Source organism: Fusarium fujikuroi, chromosome FFUJ_chr01 (assembly GCF_900079805.1).
Source record: "Fusarium fujikuroi IMI 58289 draft genome, chromosome FFUJ_chr01".
Taxonomy (NCBI): domain Eukaryota; kingdom Fungi; phylum Ascomycota; class Sordariomycetes; order Hypocreales; family Nectriaceae; genus Fusarium; species Fusarium fujikuroi.
Window position 1 is genome coordinate 6,345,075 of NC_036622.1, and position 19,862 is coordinate 6,364,936.

The 19,862-nt window shown below is 49.3% G+C and overlaps 8 protein-coding genes; 2 read left to right on the forward strand and 6 right to left on the reverse strand.

The window, feature by feature from the left end:
* Nucleotides 1–199: 199 nt before the first annotated feature.
* On the forward strand, nucleotides 200–3,892 carry FFUJ_00088 (uncharacterized protein; the record flags this gene model as incomplete). XM_023573686.1 has 6 exons in its annotated part: nucleotides 200–642; nucleotides 700–925; nucleotides 982–1,650; nucleotides 1,705–1,838; nucleotides 1,899–2,134; nucleotides 2,202–3,892. The coding sequence occupies 6 exons, from the start codon at nucleotides 200–202 to the stop codon at nucleotides 3,890–3,892; spliced, it is 3,399 nt and encodes a 1,132-aa protein (XP_023425360.1).
* A 136-nt stretch (nucleotides 3,893–4,028) lies between these two features.
* FFUJ_00087 (related to heterokaryon incompatibility protein (het-6OR allele)) lies at nucleotides 4,029–5,819 on the reverse strand (the record flags this gene model as incomplete). The annotated part of the gene is made up of 1 exon (XM_023573687.1): nucleotides 4,029–5,819. The coding sequence occupies one exon, from the start codon at nucleotides 5,817–5,819 to the stop codon at nucleotides 4,029–4,031; it is 1,791 nt and encodes a 596-aa protein (XP_023425361.1).
* Nucleotides 5,820–6,066: 247 nt separating this feature from the next.
* Nucleotides 6,067–7,146, reverse strand: FFUJ_00086 (related to nitrogen metabolic regulation protein nmr; the record flags this gene model as incomplete). Its single annotated transcript, XM_023573688.1, has 1 exon — nucleotides 6,067–7,146. The coding sequence occupies one exon, from the start codon at nucleotides 7,144–7,146 to the stop codon at nucleotides 6,067–6,069; it is 1,080 nt and encodes a 359-aa protein (XP_023425362.1).
* A 539-nt stretch (nucleotides 7,147–7,685) lies between these two features.
* FFUJ_00085 (related to beta-galactosidase) lies at nucleotides 7,686–10,747 on the reverse strand (the record flags this gene model as incomplete). XM_023573689.1 has 2 exons in its annotated part: nucleotides 7,686–9,156; nucleotides 9,204–10,747. The coding sequence occupies 2 exons, from the start codon at nucleotides 10,745–10,747 to the stop codon at nucleotides 7,686–7,688; spliced, it is 3,015 nt and encodes a 1,004-aa protein (XP_023425363.1).
* A 330-nt stretch (nucleotides 10,748–11,077) lies between these two features.
* Nucleotides 11,078–12,442, reverse strand: FFUJ_00084 (trichothecene 3-O-acetyltransferase; the record flags this gene model as incomplete). Its single annotated transcript, XM_023573690.1, has 1 exon — nucleotides 11,078–12,442. The coding sequence occupies one exon, from the start codon at nucleotides 12,440–12,442 to the stop codon at nucleotides 11,078–11,080; it is 1,365 nt and encodes a 454-aa protein (XP_023425364.1).
* Nucleotides 12,443–12,790: 348 nt separating this feature from the next.
* Nucleotides 12,791–14,605, reverse strand: FFUJ_00083 (uncharacterized protein; the record flags this gene model as incomplete). Its single annotated transcript, XM_023573691.1, has 1 exon — nucleotides 12,791–14,605. One exon carries the CDS (start codon nucleotides 14,603–14,605, stop codon nucleotides 12,791–12,793), a length of 1,815 nt encoding a protein of 604 aa, XP_023425365.1.
* Nucleotides 14,606–15,140: 535 nt separating this feature from the next.
* FFUJ_00082 (uncharacterized protein) lies at nucleotides 15,141–16,109 on the reverse strand (the record flags this gene model as incomplete). The annotated part of the gene is made up of 1 exon (XM_023573692.1): nucleotides 15,141–16,109. The coding sequence occupies one exon, from the start codon at nucleotides 16,107–16,109 to the stop codon at nucleotides 15,141–15,143; it is 969 nt and encodes a 322-aa protein (XP_023425366.1).
* An 848-nt stretch (nucleotides 16,110–16,957) lies between these two features.
* FFUJ_00081 (related to tenascin X precursor) lies at nucleotides 16,958–19,084 on the forward strand (the record flags this gene model as incomplete). XM_023573693.1 has 2 exons in its annotated part: nucleotides 16,958–17,486; nucleotides 17,577–19,084. 2 exons carry the CDS (start codon nucleotides 16,958–16,960, stop codon nucleotides 19,082–19,084), a joined length of 2,037 nt encoding a protein of 678 aa, XP_023425367.1.
* Between the last annotated feature and the right edge of the window lie 778 nt (nucleotides 19,085–19,862).

The window sequence follows — 19,862 nt, forward strand, 5'->3', positions numbered from 1 at the left end:
TTTATATAATTTAAGTTACCTTCTTATTAACACGGTTAAAGCGGTACGTATCCTGTCATGTGACAGCAACCTGATCAGGCACCAATATGCAGTCAGCAGAGTCCTAGACCTGGTCCTGTTTCGACCGCTTCTCTCCAAAACCCCCAATTTACAAACAGCATCGTCCGAGTTTCAGCGACCCGTTATCTCCTATCTCTTCATGGCTGACCCTCTCTCCGTTGCCGGGTTGGCCTTAGCCGTGGTTTCGCTGGGCCTCCAAGTCACTGGTGGCATCACGGATTACTTTGACTCGCTGAAATCCCGCGACCAAGATATCGCCTCCATAATACAGCAGAACGACACGCTCAAAAAGACACTTCAAGTCATCGAATCATCAATCTCCCGGTTTCAGAATGACCACAGAACAGCGACCGAGGCATTGCGACAATTTTTAGACTCATCTAACGATGAACTAAAGGTCTTGGAGGGCATAGTAGCCACGCTCACTACGAACGATCAAGGTTCAACCGATCGAAAGACCAAAGCTCGGAACAAGGGTAAGAAGCTGTTATATCCGTTCCATCGCCCAAAGCTCGAGCAAATGGCGACCAAATTACATCACATCAATGCGACTCTTCAGCTAGGACTGCAAAGTCTAGGACTGTAAGTAAAATTAATAATCAGATCCTTACGAGCTTACTTTTTCTAAGCCGTGGCTAGTTCGGTATCACACTTAGGGTCCGAGAAGTTAGCTACACTCCAAGTGACGTCGCAGACTATTTCCAGTGATCTTCTAGTGGTTCAGTCCGAGGTCTCATCTATCAGCTCTCCAATTCGAGGCATGCAAAGCACTCTGTCACAATTTGAGACACGCTTTGATGGTCTTGAGCATCTACTCGAACAGCTGCTAGTCCAAGGGTCGAACACCAATGAAAAGCTGCAAGACGTAAGCATCAAAGTTCACTAAGGCTATCATGTAACAAATCCTGACACAAGTTACAGATCACTCCTGCACTGGTCACTGGAAGGCTTCTCGGAAAGCCAGCAGTATTACGAGAGATGTGTGATGCTGTTGTGACTCACGAGCAGCACAGGCCAAAGAGGAAACCCTCAGTACCACATGAAACGGCGGCAAGAGTCAGCACAGGCATGTCCAGTCATTCTGGAGGTCGCTTCTCATGCTTATGTCGTCACCGCAGACAGTTCCAACGTTGGAATGCTGCCTTGGGCTCTTTTGTCCTTTCTCACGAGATAACCACCGAACGGCATCTACCTGGGTGTCCAGCTACTCAATTCATACTAGAACCTGATAAAAGTCAAAAGCTTGCCTTAACCTACGCTGGGCTCCGACGTTTGCTCAACTCGGCTATCCAGTTCTCGCTCACGATTCGGTCAGGGGCAGGAGGGTCAAGCTTCGGCCCCAATTTCACCTACTATCCTATCGTTGACTCAAACCGTGCACCTGCCTTTAAAATGCTCCGTCTACTCATGAGCTGTTTTCAACACAATGGATATTTAACATTCTATGGCTACTCCGAAGTTCCAGCGTTTTCGGAAAAGCTTATCCCTTCCGTGGTATCCGCAGTGCTCAGTCTTTTGCAAGCTAAACAGGCATCCCCTCGAGCAGTCAACGACCGCAACGAGTCTTTAGTCTACAGCGTGGCCGAATGTGTATGCCCCAATTTACTCCACAGTCAGCGCAATGAAACCTAACCACACCGTTAGATAGGAAATTATTACAGTAACATGAGTTTCCTACCAAGCCTAGCAAAAGCTAGCCAGGCCAGTCCGTTGCTTGACTTACTCGAATACTTGGTCAATAACAAGGCCCCGGCAAATGACTACACCACACACGGCCAGTAGGTTCATCATCTGATTTTCAGGTCAGCAGGTTATAAGTCGACTAAATTGTCCTTCAGTACGCCGCTCAGCCTAATGTTTGCGTTTGCGTCATATAGTAGTGTGACCTATCCTGTGCCCACCGCCGCCGTAGATCTCATACTGCGATCAAACACCGATAGCGCTGCAGTAAATCGAAGGCATCCAGGTTTTCCCATTGATACGAAAACTATTTCAGCATCAGGGCAGGTGATTTGGCAATCTAGCGGCGAGGTTCTACTCCACTTTTTATCTTCTTCAACTAGGATAGCCGATGGTTTGTATATCTTTCCTCTAAAGTCGGCTTAATCTGTCATGCTAACCAAGAGTTTCCGTGGATATAGCTTATGGCTGTGGTGTACTAAGCCTGGCAATTTTATCTAATAATCTGGAAGAAGTCAAAGCGTTAATAACAAACCATCCCAGCACCCTTTCCGAAAGAAACCTGTTCGGGCATACTCCGCTCCACCTCGCCGCAGGCAAGCCATCGATTCTTCGGGTTCTAGTAGATGCTGCAGACATAGCACTACTCAACTTGACCAATACTCAACAGTTCTCCGCATTGGACCTCGCAGTCTCTGTCAGTGGTACGAACTGTAGAGAAGGTAGAACGCGCATGTGCAAAAGATGCAGGTGTGCCGAATGCGCTGTTATTCTGATGAAAGCTGACTGCATGATCCGAACCTCAACCCTGAAACGTGTACTGGTCTATGCTTCCAAACGGTGCAAGCTGAGATATCTGCGCTACATGAAAGACCGTAGGGATAGATTGAAACGGCTTGCTCTAGAAAGTCTACCCAAAACAGATATAGAGCAACTGTGTCTTGAATCGAAACATTTTCTCGATTCTGATGCACTAGAAGTTACGCAGCGCTTACAGCAGATGGGTATCTGTGTCCCTGAAGCCCTTGCTGTCATGGACAATGAATGGTTTCGGCCGATCTACCAGCTAGTCGATTCATGCGACGATGCCAATCTTCTTTTCCGTCTTGGGTTCCGAGATACCGCGTCATGGTGTAACTCTTATGACTTGGAAACGAGGAATATTTCAGATCGGAAATCTCTGTCATATCTGCGCTGGTTAGCCAACCATGATGGCATCTATTGTCGACTCCCCTTTCCAACAGTTAAGGATATATTTGGAAGCGCTTGCATATTTTCGGAGCTTGGCTACGAAATTAGACATTCTGAGACAAGGAGACGCTCCGGATATGACCAGCGTAACCAATCAAATGGTGATAACTCACTACTGGCACCACCTACAATGGGTCCGGAGGAAGATTGGTACCACAAAGTCCACTCTGCGGTATTTGAGGCTAGAGCTGTGGATTCATGCAGTTGCCAATGCTCTCCCGATGGCTGCAATATGCTAACATTTGTCCTAAGTCAGCTGGTCAATGAACAACACTATGATGAATACAAGCCACAACGCTATTCTCAAGAAGACACTACGACAGACACAGAGGACCCAGAACGCCGCGCATTGAATAATAATGAGTCCTTGTTGAAGCTGATCGACGGATTTATCGTATATCTCAGTCATTTTTCCTGCCACTTTAAGAGGTGGCATCACTACGCCACTATTCGGTTCATCACATGTGTCGCCTTGGAGATCGGTCATTCTTGTTGTCGAAGGGACGGTGTGCACCTCGCTTTTGGAGGTGATCTTGATACTGATGAGAATGGGCTTGGAGACGATCAAGGGTACAAGCTGGAACTACTCGAAGATCTGATCAGTGAGTTCGAGGAAACCATGACTTCTGTTCTTGATAATCCAGATACCGGAATTGATGAACTTGTTGGATTCTGGGAACGGGCATGGGTAGGTCGCATGAGCGAGGTTCTAGATCGCCTCGAAGGTTGCGATTTACCAGAGGATGAGAAACTTGCAGCTGAGGAGATTGGGGTAGTATGGGATAAGGTAGGACCTGAACCACCTGAGCCACGTCCTGAAGAAATAGGGAACCCATATGACAAAGACATGATAGAATATTGGTTGTATGAGCTGAGAAAGATTGAAGAAGAATGTCAATGATGAATATGGTTAACTTGGAGGGAACGGGTACTATGGAAGATACAAACTGGATGTGCGGCGATTTGTATTATTTCCTTGCTTTCTGAGCTACAGAATGTCATTATATCTCGTTCCTCCCGCCTGACCATTAATACTCTTATACAATGATTATCTTAGTGACCTCAGTCATCGATGGACTGATCTTCTCACCCGCCATCGCACCGTCGATGAATGCATCCCCCAAGAGTCGATACTGTCTCAGTGTGCACTTAACGTCCTCCATCTTCCTTAAAGCATACGGAACCTTTCCTCCGGGTATAATCATAATAACATCGCCCTTCTCACATCTTTCCGGGCCAAAACCCAACTGTCCATCACTCGTCACGATAAATCTTCGACGTTCACTCGTCTGCCGAATCAATTCATCGAAATCTTGAATAACCTGTTTGCATGACTTGCCCAAGGCTACTTCTGACGACACAAACCATTCGAGCCAAGCATGGTATGCTTTTGTATACTCGAGACTGCCTTGAGGCCATTTTATTGACACAAAGCCTCCACTGAGGGCGTTTTCAAACGCACGCTCTCGTTCGTTGTAAGATGGCATGTCAATTGGAGATGCATCTGAATAAAGAGATAGACCAGCGAGTCGACGCCACTGGCTGATGATTGTTTTGCCTCCGAGTGTCGAACCGGGGATGATGGATGGGTAGCCAGGTGCGGTTTCTTGGATTTCGGCAATCTGTAGCCCTGGTGTTATCACATGGCCTGAATCTTGCATTCTCCATTCTGGCTTCATATTTCCTGAGGCATAGCAATTCCGGATCGCATTTGTGCGTTCCGTATACGTTAGATGGTACCGATCGTCTATGGCGGCATCCCAGTCTGGGACCCAGCTAGGCAAGCCTTCTGTCCGCTTCCTTATACCCGATTCGTGTAGTACATGACTGAGAACATCAAGTGTCTGAGACCTCTCAATCAATATCATGGCCAAGCTTTTGTAAAGATCCGCCACAGGCATGTTGTAATCGACAGATATTTCCCGCTTCATGTCTAGGCCCGGCGACCGTAGTCCAAAATATCCGAACGCTCTGTCCCGTGGATCAGAGCAGTGCCGTACCCGGAAAAGCGAAATCGCTGCAAGAAAGTCCTCAGTGTATAACTTCCCAGTAATAAGCATATCCATGAGGTGCTTCATTCGCAGAGTCGCAGTGTAGATGGTAAGACCGCCGTTGATCTCACTGGGAATGTCGAGGAAGCCATGCGCGCTACCATCTATCGGCCGACGCGCAGCCCAACAGCAAGAGTTCTCATGATCTATCCAAGCTCTGCAGGTTTTCCGTACAATCTCAGAGTCAATGAGACGATTACCACATCGGAATATGACCTTTTTCGCTAACAAGAATTCCTGAACCGTCCAAACTCTGGTCCACCATGGAGCAGCGAAAAAGCTGATGATCGAGTCTTGCAGAGGCTTATCGCTGGCATTAAAACCCTGGACTGTTAAATGCGGTGAGATAGAAGGGTCAAAGTGTATCATGGTGTCGCGAGCAGTTGCCTCTATATAGTCGAGGCCCAAGTTGAAGGGTTCTGATTGTGGCGATAGGAAGGCAAGGACATATCGTGCACGTGAGTAAATGTCTCCCATCATGGCAACTTGAGACGCGCGCTCCTCTCGGTTTTGCTGGTCGATACACAGAGCATCAATCCAGAGCAGCTCGCCAAAGCCAGATGCGAAAAGGCAGTCTAGAACATGATGAAGGTTGCGCGTCGCAGCAATAGTCTCGCCTGATACAGTGAGGGGAAGAGTATCATTCAAGTCGCCCCAGACATAGGAGAGCGCGACAAAAGAGGGCCGAGCTGGGTCGGTCAGTGAGACGCGCTTGAAAGATAAGTTCGCATGGGCTCCGAGGCGGAGCAACCGAATCTCGTCGTCATGCAGATTCATTATTACGTCTGTAAGATATCCCGTATTAAACAATGCAGCACTAAGGTAATTGACTACATGCAGGTTGGAGCGCTAATTAAATCTTATTTCCCCTCAAAATCAGGTGGGAGAGGATGACGGCACGCCAGTGGAGCCTAACAGGCTGCCAGCGTCTGGTGATCATGGGTTGAGTCACATTCCGACGTTTGCCTATATAATATCATCCATGTTTATAGTACGAATGACTATGGCCCCAAGTTAGATGCTACTACAGCTTTCCCTTCCTTCCATCCTCACTCAACTTGAGGATCATACCGAGGTTACCACTCTCAATCGTCTCAAAGATACTCGGCTTTCCCTGCGCCTTGCGCTTCTCCTCCTCTCTATGGAAGAACTCTTCCGCAGTCTTGATCCTGTTCGGGTGAATCTCATCCAACAGCTTATAATCCCTCTTAACAACGCCCTTGTTCCCACCAGAGTGCCTCCACATATTCCAGAAACCGCTAAAGTTCTGCTTAAATGTCATTGTCGCGGGATCGTTAGGGTCGGCATTGTATCCGGCTGGAGTGGTACCTTTCAAAGGCATGTGCTCGAAGTATGTCTCCAGCGGGATGTCGATGAACTGAGCAGGTTTGCCAGTGACCTTTTGGAAAGCCTTCGCGAGGTCATGGTAGTTGATGTGATCAATAGCGACTTCGAGATCGAGTCCATTAGATCTCTCGGGGTTATCGAACAGCCAGCGAACATAGTGTTCGCAGTCATCGAGCGCGACATGGGGAATTGCTCCGTCAGCGAGAGGGACAGCCCAAGTGATGACGCCCTCAACAATGCGTGGAGTCATAACTGTCTGCGCTGAGATTGCCATCTCGATATACGGACCCGTGGTGAAGATAGCAGTGCCCATGTTGTGACTCTGTCTCTGGCTCAGCATCCACTCAGCCATTCGACCTTTACCATCATAATGGCCACAGCGGAACTTGGGATCATAGCCACTCTTCTTATACCCGTAGTCCAAGTTTCCAAAAACAAAAAACTCAATGCCAGACTCAATTGCGACTTCATACGCGCGGATAGTCCAATACGTCTCTGTCTTTTCACCAGTGTTGAAACCATCAATGTTGACGAAGGCGCCCCAGCATCCTTCATAGCCCTTTCGCAGATTGTCTTCGTTGGCGAATGAGCCCTCAATAAACTCAACGTCGCCTAGTTTGGCTAATTCTTGGGCCCGCTTGGAATTGGCATCGCGAGTGAGGACTCGAAGACTGTATGCGCCATCTTTGGTGAGGCCACGACAGACGGGGAGACCCTGGGCTCCTGTGGCTCCGATGACAAAGATGCGACGAGCCATGACTTTTTTCAGTGAGAGAGATGGTTTACTGGTGGCTTAATAGAGTTTGGGAAATGTCTGTGTTGTATGAAATTAGAGGGTAGGATCCATGCATGACATCCAGCAGGTGTAGGTATATATTTGTGGTAGCGTTACTCTTAACATATTCCGACAAAGATTACAAAATTCATACATTACCGGAGGGTTTTGTAATAGCTGCTTCAGCTGATTACATTTCGCTCCGATCTCCGGTCATGCGTTTTGATCAGTAATTATTGATCACTAATCGCGAACGTGGTGCTCTTCTGAGCGCTAATGCCTCGGCCCGCTGAGACAAGTTACCTACCGAACCATCTCTTCGTATTCCTAATTGGGAACGATTATGTTCGGGATCAAACATAATGGTGGCAGTTGTGTAATTCAACATATCCCCCAAAATGCTCACCGATATGCACGTGTACTATAACATCTTAGGAAGAACAAAGTTCAGTAATCAATTATTACCATGACCGAAGTCGCATAATCATATTGCACTGAAGATGCAGCGCTTGATAGCAGGGCTAGACTATGTTGAAGTTGAAGGTAAAGTTGAATGGCTTGGTGTAGCACCTGTACTTCTCAAACGGTCTGACCCTGACCGTAGCCGATCCAAGTCCGTTGTTATCGTAATCAAGGTGCAGAACCGTCATGTTTAGTGGTTTCAGATCATGCGGGTGCTGTGCATCATCCAGATCAAAAGGCATGTACCTCCGAGCCGTGAAGCTGAATGGCTCGTCCTTCGTCCGTCGCGCAGCAAGTGTCACGTCCTTGTTTCCAATCTTCAGCCATCGCAGGTCTTCCCGATTTCCGTTCTCTTGAGGGTAGTCATAGTACGTAAACAGGTCCGTCACTGTGGAGCTATACTGCCCGATACGGGAACCTTGCTTAGAGTCTTTGTAGTTCTCTCCAGGCCCTCGGCCGAACCATGACACGTCGTCAAATGACTCAGGTAGAACGGCCATGAGACCAATACGAGGAATGACATGCGACTCATTCTTCCCGATAAACTCGCCCCGGGATTCGAGTTGAAGTTGGGGTCCGCTAGTCGGGATCCTGTAGATCATGTCTGCTTCAACGCCCCAAGCACGCGTCTTGACGCCAACCCAGACTTTATAGTGCACAATAGCTCCATCATTGTCGACACGCCAGGTTACCTCTCTGACTTGAGGGTAGATCTTTGGGATCTTTTCTTGTTCCCAGATTGGTCCATCGCCAGAGGAAGCAGCGTCGTTCTGTGTGAGGGCGCGATAGAAAGACAGTTCAGGGCCACGTTGGAAGATATCCACGCCGTTTATGTTCCAAGTGACATTTCCCTGGAGCAAGTCAAATCCAAAGGAAGAATCTCCACTCCTGTAGAGAAGCTTCGTTCCGTTCTTCTGGAACTCTCCGCTGTCTTGACGACGGACAAGCGATAGATCCTGGGCCTTGAGAAGGGGGCGCTGGATGTGAAGTTGGTCCCATGCAATAACGTGGCCCTTGGGAGCCCAAACGGTGGCTTCTTTCAACCTAAACTCAACAGTGATCCATGCCTCGTTTTGCGTGATGTTCAATCCCGAGGGCAGTGCCACAGTCCTATTCGCGCCAGCGGGTATTCTCGGAAGGTCAAGTGCGTGAGCGTCAGTCTTGAGACCATCTGCGACAACATGCCACGAGACATCGAGATGACTCAGGTCAGAAAAGTCATAGTGGTTAACAACAGTCATAACACTTCCATTCTTCGCCAGCTTTACCGAAACAGGCTGGATTACCTTGGCGTACTCCTTCAACGAAGGCATAGGTGAGTGATCAGACAGCACAAGACCGTCCATGATAAAATCCCCATCATTCGGTTCGTCACCAAAGTCACCTCCGTAGGCGTAGTATGTTACGTTCGCTTCTTTCTTCAGAAGTCCATGATTGCTCCACTCCCAGACCAGGCCTCCTTGGGAGAGTTGCTCGGTTCTAAAGAGGTCGATGTACTCTACAAGACCACCTGGACCATTACCCATCGCACTAGTACTGTTAGCTCAAGCTCATATGTAGTGATGCGCAATACTTACTGGGCATATTCGCACAGCAGGATCGGCTTGTCTGTATGTGTCTTGATAAACTCCCTCACATCATCAGGCGTGCTGTACATTTGACTGTACATGTCCGTCGAGGTAGCATTACGGTCCTGTTCGTAGTGAATGATCCGACTCGGGTCTCTCTCTTTGATCCAATTGCTCATAGCGGCATGATTCCGACCATAGAAGCACTCATTGCCGAGGGACCAGATAATGACTGATGCATGATTTTTGAAGCGCTCCACAAGCTGACGAGCTCTGTCGATATAGGCCTCTTCCCAATCGGGGTTGTTGGACAGCCACTCAGCAGCTTCTTCCTCTGTCTCTTCAATGCTGCCAAAGCCATGGCATTCAAGGTCTGACTCAGCGATGACGTAAAAGCCGAGATCGTCAGCCACGTCAAAGAAGTCAGGATCGGGAGGCTGATGAGCTGTGCGGATGGCGTTGATGTTGGAACGCTTCATGAGTAAGAGATCTTTTCGCATGTTCTCATAACTGATTGTTCGCCCAGTAAGATGATGATGTTCATGTCTGTTGACTCCGTATATGATGATGGGTTTTCCGTTGACATAGAAGTTGGATCCTTTAATCTCGACTCGACGCAGGCCAACTCTCTGGCTGATAGTCCGTCCGTTAAAGGTGATGAGCAAGGTGTACAAGTTTGGTGTTTCAGCGGACCAGATGTGAAAGTCATCACCAGAAAGTTTCTTCTCGTAGACATCAGAAGACAACCCTTTCCATTCATCGATGGTGGAACCATTAGGTGAGAGCAAGCTGATAGCGAGGTCGCCCTCTTTTCCTTGAATGGTCACATTGACTTTAAACGAACCTTCATCAAAGGAGTCGCCAAGTTCAGAGTCAACTTGAAAGTCGACGATCGATGATTCAGAGAAAGGAATGAGGTAAACGTCGCGAAAAATGCCAGATAGCCACCACTGATCCTGATCCTCGATATAAGAACCATCAGACCACTGATAGACCCTTACAGCAAGATCATTCGCTTGACCAGGAGTCAGATAGTCCGTGATGTCGAACTCGCTCGGATTACGACTCCCCTGGCTATAGCCAACCTCTTCACCGTTGACCCAGACATGAAACGCACTATCAACGCCCTCGAAGCGCAGTCTGATCTGATCACCATCCCACTGTTGAGGTACTTCAAACTGTCGCCAGTAAGAGCCAGTGGGATTAACGTAAGAGACATTAGGGGGCGTTACAGAGAAGGGATAGTCGATATTGGTGTAGTGAGGATTTCCGTAGCCTTGGAGCTGCCACATGCCTGGGACTTCAAGCTCATCCCATGAGCTAGTGTTGGTGGTCTCCCAGATTGGTGCATCGAGAGGACTGATGTCATAGTGGAATTTCCATGTTCCGTTGAGACTGTGGAAGTAGCTTTGTTCTCGATTGAAAGACAGAGCTGATTCTTGGTCGGGGTAGGAGTAGAAGTGGGCTCGGGCTGGGAGAGTATTGCGGTGGAGGATGTTTAAGTTACTCCAGTCAGGCAACGCCCCAGGGAATCCTAGCGCCGACAAATCCATGGTGCAACTTGATACCAAGAAACTCTTGATGGTGCTCTAAATCATTAGTCGCATAGATTACAGTTAACTTATACCTCATCTCATCGGCCATCGCCTCGGCTCTACTCCTCATCCTCCGCAAACGCCAAGCCCTATGATCGTCGCCAACATCTCCCGCACCTATCACAGTAGCGGCACATCTGGGTAATAGTCCGAGATCTGCATATTGTCTCCGCAAGATGCAACTCTATGAACAAGAATAAGCATAAAGCTCGGGTGATGTCGAATTATGTCATGAGCTTCCCCGCTGGAACGTTGCATTGAAGCCCCGCGAACCACTCGAACCTATTCCTAGCCAATGAACTTCCCATACTTTTTCCACTCCTCATCACTCTTTAATCTCTCCATATCCTCATCCCTCAATGATATCGCTGCGGTTATTTCTCCGTCTGGTCTCTTGGGCATGAGATACATCAAACTCTCAAACGGTTCGAACAACGGCCTCCTCACACTCTCAGGATTCCCCAATCCAAGTCCAAAGTCATACTCCCAGCATTTCAGCTTCGCCCACGAACTCAACATAATATCTATCGATGGATTCGCATCCGCTGTAACAGATACATTCGCCCTGTTCGTCTGGTCTTGCAGATACGTCACTATGGCCTGCGTTCGCCGGCGGAGATCATCGCGGCCGAGTTGCGACCGCAAGCGAGATGCTACGATGCCGAGGGGCTCGTGGGCGATTTGAGACAAGTTTGAGACGCTGTAGGTCATGTTTTGGAGGATTCCTGGGTAGGTCTTTGGCACGTCTAGTTGCGTGCGTACATCGACGGCGCGACAGAATTGAGTCGAGGTGGAATCATCCAAGCGGGGGAGACGGGCGCGGCTGACGGATTGCCAGATAAACGCCGAGAGGGCATCATCTGTTGAGATGAATTTTGATTGTCCGTCAAGACTCTGCATCGCCTTATCTTTGAGCTCACAGAGGGCTTCTGAGCTGAACGAGAAGAATGCCCAGCTTGCTTTTGGCGGTGTTGGCGGGGTCTCAGTGGTTGGTGGGGGCTTGATGATTTGATGATCCAACTCAGGCCCGAGTTCGTAATTCTCGAGCAGCGGAACAATGGTCTTGCGGTCAAGGTTCATTGTTGATATCTCTTGTTCTGAGAAAGCTTCGTCGCGGCAAGCTTTGGAGAGCAGTCGAATGAGCTCGTCCTGACCCGTCATATCCATGCAACCGTGCTGCCCATTCACGGTAAATATAAGCCCGCCCTCAATAAAATTGAGCTGAAACATCAGCACGGGCGAAGGATCATCAGGTGAGTAATCAGGGCCAAATGGCAAAGTCTTTTTCGATGCAATTTTCTTCTCGTCAAACATGCTCATAGGAAACTCTGCTTTTCTCAAGCCCTCCATCGTCGGTGCTGAGGGGTCATCTCGAAGATCCTTAACCACCAGGGGCGGTGTCTCCTTGAACGGCTTGATCTTGAATACGCCAGTGCCATCATCTTTAACCTGGCCAGCTACCCAAGGGAAGCTCTGAGATAGACGCTGTAGGCCGGTTTTCAGGGTGGCGGTGATGGCTGGGTGCGTGGAGGGGTCGGTGATGGGGAAGCAGAAGCTGATTTGCGTGTAGATCTTGACCATGAAAGGCTGCTGGCCGATGATGTCTAACTCTATGTCTAGTTCGTCCATGTTTGTGGTGTTTAGTGCTGTCATTTTGTGTGGTGAGTTGGTAAGATGGAAGGTTTGTATTTGGTGGCTGTTCTTTATAGAGATTATCGCCAGGTGGGTCCCACTGGAAAGGTATGACCATGATGAGTCGAAATGCATAATTGCCTATTAGAGACTAGTGCGAATCCTTCTCTCCGTACTCCACTCGAATGGCTTCAGTTGTGAACTGCTCAATGTATAACGACTGAATAGATACGGCAAAGGGAAGAGTTGTGCGCCTCAAATGTACTTGGTAATTACACGCTAACTAATTCTACTTTATTTCATATCCCATAACTAATCAAGCAGAACCCATCATCTCGATTGCAACCCACCAATGTCACGTCCCCACAGCTAGTGCGTCACCTGTACAGGATTGTGCATCGGGGCGGGATAATTTCCTGGTGGATATTGTTGAGGGGCTTGTCCTGTCAATTGAGGGGTTTGAGGCTGGGCTGGAAAGTATGAACCTTTGTTGTCGTACTGATACTGATTCACTGTTGAGCCAGTTGGGAGGGGAGTGGGCGGCATCTGATACTGCATGGCCGGTGCAGCTGGATTGGCCATATCAGGAGCCTGAGGAGTGTATGTTTGCTGAGGTTTGGGAGCCCAATCCTGAGGATTGTATGGTGCATGGGGGGCGTAGGTTGGTTGGTGCGGGGCAATGAACGAGCTTCTTCGATCAACGGGCGCGAGCGCTGGGACTTGTTGATAAGTGCCAGTGTGCTGGGGTGTTGCATAGCCGGGCTGCTGCTGATACTGTGGTTGAGCAGGCGGTACAGGTGAAGGCTGATGTCCAGCTTCATGTTGAACAACATGCTGCACCGGAATCTGGTAGGCACTGGCCGGGTCAGCAGGCGGAGGAACCTGTGCTACAGAAACAGGCTGCGGCGTTGGCTGGTGCGGAACTGTGACAGCAGGTGGATATCCAGATGGTGTTGCAGGGACAGATGGGAAGTATCCCGCTTGAGGTGCACCAGCAATCTGCCCAGTCGGCTGCGATTGTACTTGCTGAGGCATAAAGCCCTGAGTGCTGTCCTGGGGAGGCGTAGGCAAGACCATATTTGTGACCTGTTGGACCTGCGGCTGCTGATACGGAGTTGACGGCGCAGGTGTAGCAGGAGGAAGAGCCTGATGCATCGCAGCCATGTTGAAGGGTTGCGGTGTTGAAGCAGGGATATAGGGCGGAACTCCTGTCTGTTGTTGGTAGAGAGGCTGTGGCTGTGCCTGGTGCACGTTCGGTGCCCGCGTAGTCTGAGGAGGGTACTGCACAGATGGAGTTTGAGGTGGCGAGAACATCTGCGTGTTTGGTTGGGGCATAGGCGATGGTGCACCATATGTCGGGACTTGTTGCTGTGAGTAGTCATACTGCTGTTGTATTGGCGGTTGTCCGGTGGCTTGCGGAGTCAAATAGGACTGGTACTGCTGAGCTTGCGGTTGGGCGACTGGGGCCTTCAAGTCTTGAGGATATCCATTCGGCGTCATGTTGTAACCTTGCGGTACAGGTGTCTGACCAACAGCAACATTATACGGTGGCGGCGGCGGCGGAAGTGCCTGAGACGAACTCCCAGCAGCATAAACCTGACCGTTGTTCTGATACGGCTGAATTGTATACCCAGCCTCAGCAGCCTTAGCATCCTGCACAGCTTGGAAAACACCAGCCTTCTGAAACGCCTTTCGCGCATCCTTCTTCTTGAGATGGTCCGTATGCTTATGCTCTACCATCATCCCCGCGCCATCAAGCGCAGCATGCGACACGAGCTTAATAGCAGTCTCATTCGCAACAATCGACTGGATGCCGTGCTCTGCACCAGCAGTCGCGACTGCATCAGCGCCCATGCTTCCGACCCCGAGGGTGACAACGCCGATCGTCCCGCTGACCGCCATACTTCCAAGGACATCGCGTTTTCGTGTTTTATGCGTCGCGTTGAGTCGATTTAGATGCCGTTCGATGATCTCGCGTTTCTTCCGTGCGTTGTGAATCGCTGGTGCTGCCATGGCGACGCCAATGGTCGAGACGCCGAGCGTGAGGGGGATAGCGCATCCCGACACCGCAGTCGACGTGGCAGCGCCCGAGATTAGGCGGGTGTAGTGCTCCCATTCTCGCTGTAGCTCCTCGAGCGTTAAGCCCTGGCATTTCTGGTCGTAGGCCTTGAAGTCAAAAGGCATTTCTTCGTCGTCGCGGTATAATCCGTACAGAATTACAAACCAAGGGCCAAGAGTGCCAAGAGCGGGTATTTGTGTACCGACACATGGTTTCAGCTGAAAGTCGAAAATAGAACTGCAACGGTCTAGACCGTGGAGATAAGATCATTTGGGCGCCCTAAAAGCCACGCGAGGCACACTATGTCAAAAGAGCTTGTAGAATTAGGCGTTAGTGAAGCAGAAGGGGAAGGCCTAGGTATGTTCTGGGGCTAGTGGGATGCAGCCGGGTTCAGCCGCACGAGGCATTTGTACAGGCTGAGTTGAGACAAGGCAGACATGCCCAATTGGAGGCTCTGATCAGACGAATGGGGAACGGCTACGTTACATGTAGACTCGAGAGAGGGGTTCGCACAGCTTACCAGAAATGTTATATACCTTAAACTCAACTGAGGGACAACAGCTATGCGAGGAATATAGTACTATAGTCTATAAGATGAAGATATATAAGATAGTAATAATGCTTTTATATAATTAATTTAATTAGAAGCATTAAGCTTCTTTATACGCGCTCTAAAACAGCTCCTCCAAGATTTCCCTCGCTTGTGTAACGAGGGTTGTATGGCGTCTTGCTCCACCAGCAACGGCTTGTATGTGGATCATAGAAAGCCCACTTACAACCCTTGGACCGATTACACCTGCGAGCACAATCTGCGTCATCAATAACCTTGTCGTTCTGTTTTGACATGTCTTTCGGACGCTGGTGCAAATCAAGCTGACAGTGATAATTGTAACTATGCTCATAAAAAGTCCTGACACCCTTGATGCATGCGAAACGAGGATACCGTGGTGGTTTGTTTTTGAGTTTGTTCAATCTCTTTGTCCATTTTTCTTCGTTTTCCCGAATTGCCTCTGCAATCTTGTCCTTGCAAGCTTTGTTGCTGATCTTGCCTTTGCCAGCTTCTTCGACCTTTCGGTCGCAATCTGAAATAGGGATCTTGCCCTTCCCTGCCTCAAAGACCTTTCGGTCGCAATCTGAAATAGGGATCTTGTCCTTGAGAGCTTTTCTGATCTTCTCGTCGCAATCTGTATTGCACTTGCTGACCTCATCTCGGCACTGATCAGGATCCTTCGCCTTCTCCGAAGTATCAACCGAGACAAAGGCCACGTTCTTTGTTCCAGGCCCTCTTCCAGAGGCAGCATCGCTTTTCAATTCGCTTACATAGCAGAGGCCTTCCGTACTGGACTGTCCTCTGGACTGCCACTGCGGATTAAGGCAACCCGTCTTGCCACTGCATTTTTGAACGCAGCTTGTCAGGTTCATTGGCCGATTTGGTGAATCTACTCCTCCGAAGACATGGGAGTAGCTGCAGCGCACTCGGTAGTCCTTGTCTTGAAATATAAGGACTTTCCCGTCAGAGGATGGGCAACACGCTTCATAAGTTCCAGTGGTATTGCAAGACTGTGCGGTGACTGGAGCAAGGACAGCGGCAAGACTAGCCAAGAAGATGGCAAAAGAGGGACACAACATGTTGGTAAACAAATGATGCTGATTTCGCAGCCTGCTGAAATAAAGTACGGGCGCTGTATCCCTAATATACTGGAGTACTATGTATAAATAATTTCATAACCCAGTCTGTTCTGGAGTACTACAGTAGTCTATGACTTTTGATCAGCGTCGGCACGCCCGGCACATGGACTGGCTCACCGGACCGGACCGGGGCCAGCCAGCCAGCCACTTTCATTCAGCTCTGGCGGGACATCTATTGCAAGGGTATTATGCGCATCTGCAGGCGCTATCACACCAATATTATGTGTCACGGGACATGCCTGCATATGTATTGGTAGATCTATTACCTATTATGATCGTCAGTGCTCTCTTTACATGATCCGCTTGAATGTAATAGGTTTGACGGTAAACAAGTTGTCGCAAGCGACACTCTCGTAAAGGATATCATGTTGTGGTCATGTGAAGATCAATCACTGTCAGCTTCCAACTTGCACGAAGCTAGACTATACTTGTTCCCGCGCAGTAGCGCAATGCAACGGGCAGCGTAGCATTTCCGGATTGATGTAGCATCTCAGCTGTATCGGTCGGGCCTACTCCAAACCCCTTATTCATTTCAGCTAGCTATCAATTATCATTCGAGCCGCCACGGGCGCTGGAAGACGCTGGGGAGGGTTTAATCATTAACGACTGAGGGGTGCCCAATACGAGCAATAGTCCCGCGTGTTCTTGCTCCGTTGAGTGAGAAGTAAGGTCAAAGAAACAAAATATATGTAAGGTAGCAAAGCGCTTAAATTACATCGCATCTCAAAGCTCAATAAGCTCCTATTTACTTTTTTCTCCTTTTGCTACTTTCTCACGAGCATCCTGCCATGACAAAGTTAAATTTCCCGGCCATTCTCCTGGCTATATTTGTTACTGCGTCCTATGCTCAAGAAGTTCCAAGCCAACAACCTCTGCCAGATCCAGTAGAGAATCTTCCCCAGTCTCACACAATTAAACGCTCTTGCAACGCTGCTTGTGTTCAAGTCTCTCTGGACGACATCACTCCCTCTCTTGACTCCAAGGGCCATGTCAAATGCTGTCCTGTGGGTACAACTTTCGACGGCACCACCTGCGTCTCCAAGCCGACAACAGTTTGTCCCCCAAACACAACACTACAGGCAGGAGCATGTGTTTCTGATCAGAAGCCTTCATGCCCAGCCGGCACTGTTCTTCAGGACGAGAAATGTGTTTCGATTATCGAACCCGGCTGCTTGTCTGGAGCGCGCTTCGACAGCGGTAACTGTATCTCTATTCAACCTCCCTCATGTGGCCCAGGATTTGACTTCAACGGCGTCTCATGTATTTCAACTCAGCCATTGGTTTGCCCAGCAGGGTATACTGTTGTGGGAAGTCTCTGTGTGCATAATTTGCCACCAACATGTCCCACTGGAGAAAAGCTTGAAGCTGGGTCTTGTACTCATGCACTCCCCCCTTCTTGTCCATCAGCAATGACACTCGAGGATGGCCTTTGTGTCAAGAAGCAGACCCCAGTGTGTGCAGCTGGCTTTGTGTTCAATGAGGACAGCAAGAGCTGCTCTCACCTTGAGAAACCCACTTGTCCTTCTGGCTCAACATTCAGTGGACGAGTCTGTATCTCGGATAAACTACCTAAGTGCAAAGAAGGCGAGTATAAAGGCGGAGTCTGTCAGAGTTCCGAGGGACCTGAGTGCGTTCCTGGCGCCACTGCGATAGATAGTACTTGTGCGATGCCGTTTTTCTGCCAGGATGGACTTGTGAAATCCCGAGACCCCAAGACGGGTGGTGAAAATTGTTGCCCAGAAGGGATGGGCTGGAATGAAGCCAAGAGACTCTGTCTACGGCCTGCTACCGACTCTACGGCTTGTCCGAATGGGAGTAGCTTCAATGCCGGAGAGTGTGCGTCTACACCCCAGGATATCGACTGTCCACCGGGCTTCACCTTCAATGGCCGTGTTTGTGCCCATTTCCAGGCTCCATCATGTTCGGAAAATACCAGCTTATCCAACAATACTTGCATCTTCACAGATAAGCCTACATGTGACGAGGGAACGTTTAATGGATCAGCTTGTGTGACGTCTCAAACACCCAGCTGTTCAGGAGAGTCTATCTTGTCAGGCGAGAGCTGTGTCTCGACCATACCCACCAGTTGCCCGGACCAAATGATACTACGTGGGGCTTGGTGCATTTCTGCAAGCAATCCTGTTTGTCCCCCAGGATCAACCTCAGCTGGTGGAATCTGTATTACAACCAGCACGCCCACTTGCGTCACAGGGACTCTGAAAGATGGTACCTGCATCGCCAGCACGGGTCCAACCTGTCCCGATCAGACTGTCTTTGATGGCAAATACTGTGTTTCTCGGGATCCTCCGGCCTGCGAGGCAGTCTTCACTTGGAATGGAACAGCATGCGTCTCGCATGTCATCCCAGCCTGCCCTGATAATGCTACTTTTGACGGAACAGCCTGCCTCCATAAGCAGGCTCCTACGTGTCCCTCAAATACTCACCTCCAGGGAGACAAGTGTATCAGCCAATCGCGCCCTAACTGCCCTGAAAACTATGTCTTCTCCTCCCAAGGATGTATTTCGGGGAAGCTACCAGAATGTCCGCCCGACATGCACTTGCAAGGCGAGAATTGCGTTTCTAGCGAGCCACCAACCTGTCTTCCTGGTACACAGCTCATCAACGGCTCTTGTGTTGCAATCAATGGGCCAAACTGCCCTCCTGGCAGCCAACTGCGCCCTGAAGGATGCGTCACTATCACGGTCCCATCATGTCCTCATGGTTCATCCCTTCGGGATAACAAGTGCGTCTCCAGCGGTGGCGCGAAGTGTACACTTCCTCTTGTCGTCTCGGGCGATAAGTGTGTATCTCCAGAACCGCCTGTCTGCCCTGCAGGCACCACTTTGTCTCTTGGGAAGTGTACTCTGGTCGCAACTCATGGTTGTTACAGTATGCAGTATTGTCCTCCATTGTAAGGACTAGGTTCCACATGTTCTGTGATGTTAGTATTATGGGGGACTGGAAGCTGATGTTTTGAAGAGGCAATATGTTTTGAGTAGAGATCGGTGTTTGAGGTTTACCCTCTCTCTAGTTACTTCTTATCATAGTTAAGTCCGATTTACTATCATGCGCAGAGAAAATAAACAGTTGCTTTCCTGTGTTGCCGCCTGTTATACAACTACATCCATAACATGCGCCCTCGTGAAAGCGGACTTAATCTCTCCATCCATATTTTATTGTGGAGTTTTCGTCCTGATCCATTTGCAGCATCAATAAACACGATCACGGTCAGCACTATGGGAAATATTTGGCGGGGCGTGGTGCCGTAACCGAATTTACCCCCAGCCTCCTCACTCGTAACCATCTCACATAGGACCATGTGACTATACTACATGTCAAGGCCGTTAATGTTACTTTTCAGCTGCCTGCAGTCCGAACAAATCGCCAGTATTGACGAGGTGCGTTACCCGCACAGATGCAGCTACATGATGCGTCAAAGCGGCTCGGTTACGCCGGAACAAGGGTCTAGCCAGCCCCTCGACAGAAGGATTCGGTATTCGATGCCTGTTCTTTCCAAAACAGATTTTGTGGCGAGCTGACGTCCCTAATTTGGTAATCAGATCATGTTGAATCCCGTCATACGCAGGCATCAAGAGGTCTCATTCGTTGACAGGTATACAGATCCTTATCAGAACAGAGCTGAATTCCCAGGCCAGAGTGTGATAAGCCGTGCATATACGTCAAAGCGGTGCA